The sequence below is a fragment of the Nematolebias whitei genome, chromosome 7 (assembly GCF_014905685.2).
Source record: "Nematolebias whitei isolate Nwh7 chromosome 7, NemWhi1, whole genome shotgun sequence".
Taxonomy (NCBI): Eukaryota; Metazoa; Chordata; class Actinopteri; order Cyprinodontiformes; family Rivulidae; genus Nematolebias; species Nematolebias whitei.
This window is the reverse complement of record NC_056504.1, coordinates 5,221,358-5,228,064: the sequence shown is the minus strand read 5'-3', so window position 1 is coordinate 5,228,064 and position 6,707 is coordinate 5,221,358. Positions and strand designations below refer to the sequence as shown.

General features: G+C 42.0%; 1 protein-coding gene across 1 annotated transcript in view; it reads left to right on the top strand.

Moving 5' to 3' along the window:
* LOC119411657 (neurofascin) overlaps positions 1-6,707 on the top strand; it is a 96,634-nt gene that overhangs the window by 18,671 nt on the left and 71,256 nt on the right. Inside the window, exons 8-11 of the mRNA XM_037678560.1 lie at positions 3,848-4,070; positions 4,164-4,279; positions 4,396-4,606; positions 4,757-4,879. Of these exons, the coding sequence (XP_037534488.1) occupies positions 3,848-4,070; positions 4,164-4,279; positions 4,396-4,606; positions 4,757-4,879 (673 nt within the window). The remainder of the gene's footprint in view (positions 1-3,847; positions 4,071-4,163; positions 4,280-4,395; positions 4,607-4,756; positions 4,880-6,707) is intronic.

Here is a 6,707-nt window from a genome sequence, read left to right as displayed (position 1 = left end):
GAAAAGATTAAAACAACAATTTAAACAAATAGAACATTTATTAAAAACAATAATTTTAGGTTCCTTTCTGTATCAAATATTTTTGCATCATTTTATATTTATACCAAAAATAGGAACAAATATAGGAGTGCATAAAATTATGTATCTTAAATTACCAGTATTAGGTTAGCTTAGTTTTCTGCATTTTTCTAAAAAAAAAAGAAAAAAAGAATCTAGGAACAAATAATTAATTCATCCATCCATCATCTTTACCCACTTCTTCCTTTTCGAGTCACAGGGGTCACAGGTGCCCATATCAGCCATCACTGTGCGAGAGGTGGGGGACACCTGGACAGGTCTCCAGTCCATCACAGACAAATGATTCAAATATATAAATACAACAGTAAACAGACTTCAACCTACCATAGGACATTAAACTTTAACTCAACATAAAATACAGACTTCACAGTTTTTTTTACAATACTGCACTAACATTTGTTATATTTTCAAAACTTAACCTAAAATGGGGTTTTGGGTGGGTAACAGAGAAGCATCAGCGAAGTGTGGAAGACTACATCTCTGCTTCCTGGACTGTTTTCTAGACTGGACTGTTAAGTGTCAACAAGCCGGATGTCCAACTGAATCGGCTAAGTTAATTAAAGAGAGAAGTGCTGCTCCATTAAGGTGGGATGGTTTCCATCTCTCTGCATCAGACTGGGTTTTCCCCAAAATGCACTCCAGTTGTCTACAAATCCTACGTTGTTTTCAGAGCACCACCTGGACGCCCAGCGGTTGAGTGACATACAGCTCAACATGTCATTGTTGGACAGGTTGGGGAGGGAGCTGGAGAAAACGACGGAGTCTGACATAGTTTTTGCGAAGTTACACACTGAAGCAACATTGATTTTCATGATCTCTGATTTGCGTAGTCGAGTGTAATTTTTGCCGATGCGAATAATAATTTTACTGTATTTCACCTTAGCTTTAGCCAGTAGTTTCAGGTGGGACTCAGTGTTGCCTGCTCTGGCCCCTGAAATGCATTTGGCTGTGGTTTGAGTCGCAGGTGCCATGTTTTGAACTATGGAGCTGCCAACAATGACCGTCTGCTCCTCGGCAGCCGTCTCACTAAGCACGGAAAATTGATTTGAGAGTTGAACGTGTCGGTGGTTGACCGAAGGCTTGGTTTTAGTATTATTTTTTCTTTGGACTGTCACCCAGTGGGGCTGAGGTTCAGGGTAGCTAAGTGGAGAAAACTGGTTTGAAACGTGGTTTGGAACGGGAGAAGAATCATTTGAAATGTGAACGGATCGATCGTGAGTTAGCATTAGTGGTTCAGCGGAGCCTACAGGCGCCTGGCAAGTTAATGATTTTTCAAAAGCACAGAGTTGAGCCTCCAGATCAGACAGCCTTTCCACTAGAACCGACACAACAGCCCAGATAGCAAAATATGATTAAATCAACGTTGAAATATGGTTAGGCAAAAATCCAACATTTTTCAGTCAGGTCATTTGGACGTTTCTTTTTTTTTTGTGCTTCTGGACCGAAGGCGAAACGTTTCAGCACAAAAAAAGAAACTGTCCAGATGACCTGACTGAAAAATGTTGGATTGTATGCCTGGATTATTGAGCATGGACTTTGTTGTTTTCAACCAGTTTGACAAGAATGTCAACAAGGTCTTACATTGAGGAAACTAAACAGCCACTGGCCAAAAGGATGGACCAGCACAGAAGAGCAACACCATCAGGCCAGGACTCTGCGGTCTACACTCATCTCCAGGCCAGCGGTCACTCTTTCAAGGATGAAGATGTGCACATCCTGGACAGAGAGGAACGATGGTTTGAGAGAGGAGTAAAGGAGGCCATCTTTGTGAAATGAAACCGTCCATCATTAAACAGGGGTGGAGCCTCCGGGTTCAACTGTCCCCCTCTTACAATGCTGTGATTGCTAGTATCACTCAGCCCTCTGTGAATAGTAAACAGCCATCAGTGTGATAATGATCCATTGTTAGGCTGATGGTCCTTCTTGAGCATGTGATCAGCTGGTTTTGGTTGTCAGCAGCAAACTGGTTGATCCACTCTGAGAAGGTGCTATTTAAGAGACTGAGCTGAATACAGCACCTCAGACTGAAGAAGTCTCTCGGATGAAAGACGAAACGTTTTTACAATTTTTTGTTTTGCTTTGTTTGTTTTTTTGTATGTCCAGAGGACCAGATTTAACTTTTTTAGATTTTTCTACCTGGATTATTGAGCATACATCAGGATGCATATTGTATAAAATGTTTAAAATTGTTAAATTCTCTTGGAGTAGAGCAGAGCGTATTTATAAGCGACCTCTCCCAAGCAAGCCAGAACCTGTGTATGCTCATATGTGAGCTGAGCATACACATGTGAAGCAGAGGGTTGCCATCTAAAGTGCCCGGGGAGCAAGTGGGGTGGTGGTTAAGGGCCTTGCTCATGGGTCCAGAGGCAGGTGTGGGTATTTAACATTTCCACCCACATTTTGATCTCGTCTGTCTTGGGAGTTGACCAGTGATCCTCGGATCACAGGCCCAGTTCAGTCAGGTTTTGGACCTGGACTGTTGCAGCTCCTTGACTCTTTTCTTTTCGAGTGATTTTGTTGTAGATGAACTGCTGTCTTTGGTCCTATCTTCAGCTGTAGGTTAAATGGCCTCTCTTTGACTCTAGAAACCTTTTGTGTATAGAGGAGCTCATGGTCCACTCAAGGACTGCATGGAGTCCAGGTTCTATGACTGTAAAATGAGCCCAAATCATCAAACCTCCACTGCTGTCCTTGACCGAGGTGTTTTTGCTATTATGTTACTTTTCTGTAAACATGCTCATGTGCATTATAGATAAATAGCAAAATTTTAATTGTATTTTTTTTTAAAGTTCTAAAAGTGTTGTTGTTCATTCAGATAAAACTTTACAAACCCAAGTATTGCTGCTATATTGTTCATAGAGAGGCTTTCTGCAACCCTTCCAAATAAGTCATACTTGTTCAGTCTTATTTCAGATGTCTTTTCAGAACTTTAACCTTGTAACCTGTAGAGTCAGATATGAAGCATGTTTTTATATTATTATTATTATTATTATTATTATTATTATTATCCATTCATTCCTTCCATCCATCCATCCATCCATTATCTTTACCCGCTTCTTCCATTTTGGGTCACGGGGGTCGCCGGTGCCCATGTCCAGCAATCACTGTGCGAGGGGCGGGGTACACCCTGAACAGGTCTCCAGTCCATCACAGGGACACATAGAGACAAACAACCATTCACTCTCTCACTCACACCTAGGGACAATTTAGAGTTACCAATCAGCCTAACATGCATGTTTTTGGACTGTGGGAGGAAACTGGAGCACCCGGAGAAAACCCACGCATGCACGGAGAGAACATGCAAACTCCACCCAGAAAGGCCCCTGGACCGGGGTTTGAACCAGGGACCTGCTCGCTGAGAGGCAGCAGCTCTACCAGTTGCGCCACCATGCTGCGCTATTATTATTATTATTATTATTATTATTATTATTATTATTTGTAATTACTCTTAAGCTAATTTTTCTGCATTTTTCTGTTCTCTGGTGTGGCAACAAGTGTATATCTCAGGTTATTGTTGATGTCTTTCCGCCTTGGCTTTGTGGTGACACACACCTGTCTGCTCCAGAGCAGCAAACTGACAAACTCTTGCTTTTATAGAGGTGGTCTCACTAATGATCCAGCAGCTCAGCAGCTCCTGGCTGATACTAAACTTCTGAAATCTTGTAGAAGCAATAAAGCTGAACTTTGTTTTTCATAATCAGTTTGTCCATTTTGACTGTTTTTGTGTGTAACTTTTGAGTTAGGACTTCTTTTGGATTTTTGTTTGCAGCCACTGAGTGATTTGGAAAGAAATGGCCCAAACCTGCACTACAGTGTGTGGTGGAGACGAAAAGATTCGGCGGAGGATTGGAACAACATGACCACGTTCCAGTCCAAACATATTGTACACCCCACTAAAACATATGTGCCTTATGAGATCAAAGTACAAGCCAGGAATGATTTTGGATCAGGACCTGAGTCTAACATCGTCGTTGGATATTCTGGAGAGAACAGTGAGTATACATACCATATTAACCTAGTTAAACAAGACAACCCCTTAATAAAAAATGTTTAAACCCATACCTGATTCCTTGTTTTTTGTTTAGAGCCCACAAGAGCACCCACTGACCTGCAGGTGTCAAAGGTGAGCAGCATCAGCGCAAACCTCCACTGGACACCTGTGGATCTGAGCTCTGTTCAGGGGGAGTTCAAGGAGTACAGAGTGAGACTGAAAGCAGAGTTTATATTAAGAAATTTGACTTTTTAACATATTTTTAATGCCTTGGCTTTTATCTGCACAGAGAACCTTTTGACCCTCTGTCCTCTTCTTATTCCCAGTTGTATTACTGGCGTGAGTCCAGTCTGGTTCCAGACCTGGTGGTCAATAAGGAGAAGAAGGTCAAAGGTTTTTACACCACTGTGGCAGCACCGTACGGTCTTCTCTCTGACTTGGTGCCCTACTCTAATTATAAGATGTTCATGGTTGTGGCCAACAGTCGCTTTGAGGGTCCACCTAGCAACACAGTGAAATTCACCACTAAGGAAGATGGTGAGGACACAGCGGAGTCCTGGACATCAGTTTGTAGACTGAACAAAACGTTTGCTTGATTTGCTTTGATACAATGTTGAAAGGTTTCATTTTACACATGCTTGTGAAACTCACTCTTGAATCTTTTTGTGCATGTGTGTATGTCTGTAGTTCCAGATGCTCCGAGGTTTTTCAGAATTAACCGCAGAAGTGTGGACACCATCTATATGGAATGGGACAAACCTCTAGAGCCCAATGGCATAATTATTGGCTACATGCTCAAATACCAATCAGGTAATTTGCGCTATTGCACATGTATTTTTTATGTTGCAGGTGGAATTATGTTGGAGAAAATACTCTCATTTTTTCATTGTTTACCCAAATAGAACCACACTCGATGGCAGGAGAAGATTTTTAACTTGCATGTACATGCAAGGCCAGATTTTCAGGACAGGTTACATAAATGTACACATATATAGACCAGTCACAAGAATCTGTATCAAGCTGCATTCTCTGCTCACTTTTATAACCTTACCAGCCTTCTCGGTTCAGCCAAGTTCACAGGGCAGGAGCGCAGGAGGTGTCCTCGGAGACAGCTGCAGCCTTCAACACCCTGTGCTTTTTGTTAACACAAACATATTGTTCATGGGCAGAGATAGTCTTGAGAGATAGTTATGATTATGTCTTGGGCTTCTTGGTCTCAGCCATAGTAATAAAAACATCCATAATCTTTGATGAAAAATTCTCTGATAAACTAACATTGATTTACTCAAATGTTCACACAATAACCAAACTGCAAAGAGTAAATCTGACCTTTACCAGTCCATCTTCAAATGGCTTAGATAGGAGAGAAAAGCATTTATATTTTGAATAGAAAGTGATAAGCAGGAGGAGTGTCCAGGAATGACCTAACAGAGTCATTAGGACGTAGCGTATACAGGCCAAAACAGAAAGACACAAAGAGTAACCCCAAATATACGCATGGCACTAAACATTTCTATGTTTTACTTCTTGCTTCAAACTTTGGCCCACCACAGAAGGCCTGGGACTTTGAGGGTTCTGTTCAGTATCTTAGCTGTTCCTAGGTCTGAGCTCTTCTGGACAGAGATCTCTGAGGTTGTTCCTGGGATCTGTTGGAGCCATTCTTCCAGTTTGGGGGTCACAGCACTGAGAGCTCTAATGATCACTGGACTACTGATGCTTGGACTCTCCACAACTTCTCTATTTCCTCGTTCTCTTTTTTGATGTAACAGTCACTTGGCTTTGGCTTTCTATATTCTAGAATTGTGTCACTCAAGGTGTTGTCAAGGAGGCTGATCTGTTACTTTCATTCTGGATATTGTTTTTGAAAACTTTAATTCCTCTTTTTTCTGAATATAAATCACATTTTTAACTATTATTTCCTCTGCTATCAGAAGCTGTGCAGCTAGAAGGTTTTTTTTCTGAAAACCTTTTACTTTTGAACATTTGTTATGAAATGTAACTGTGACAAGTGTTTCTTTACAACAGGGAGCAGCTGATTAACACCTCAAAAGCTCGCATAACTCAACTACATCTCCAAATCCCAAAAGAGTTTAAATAGAGGCACCATGGATGCATTCTCGTCTACCTGGTGGAGGTGTTTGAGTGCCTGATCGCCGAGATCCTGGAGCTGGCAGGAAAAGTAGCTTGTGACAACAAGAAGACTAGGATCATCCCCCCCCCCCCCCCAACACTTGCAGCTGGCTGTCTGCAATGATGAGGAGCTCAACAAGCTGCTGGGAGGAGTGGCCATTGCTCAGGGAAGAGTTCTGCCCAACATTCAGGTGGTCCTGCTGTCCAGGAGGACAGAGAGGCCTGCCGGGTCCAGGTGGATGGATAGGTATCTGCGACCAGTTTCTTCAGATCCACTGTGGGACAGACTGCTGTGGGAGATCCTTCCTGCCCACAGCCATCAGCATCTATAACAACTTTTGAATTAAACCGGGCTGATGAGCTACAACAACATTTAATTTCCATTTGGGATTAATACAGTGTTTTGAATTGAATTAAATTGCTCGATCTATCACCACTGTCTTCTTCTGTAGCTTGTTGACCACCACAATGTCTGACTGAACACCTATCAGCTGTTTGTCAGTCTGGA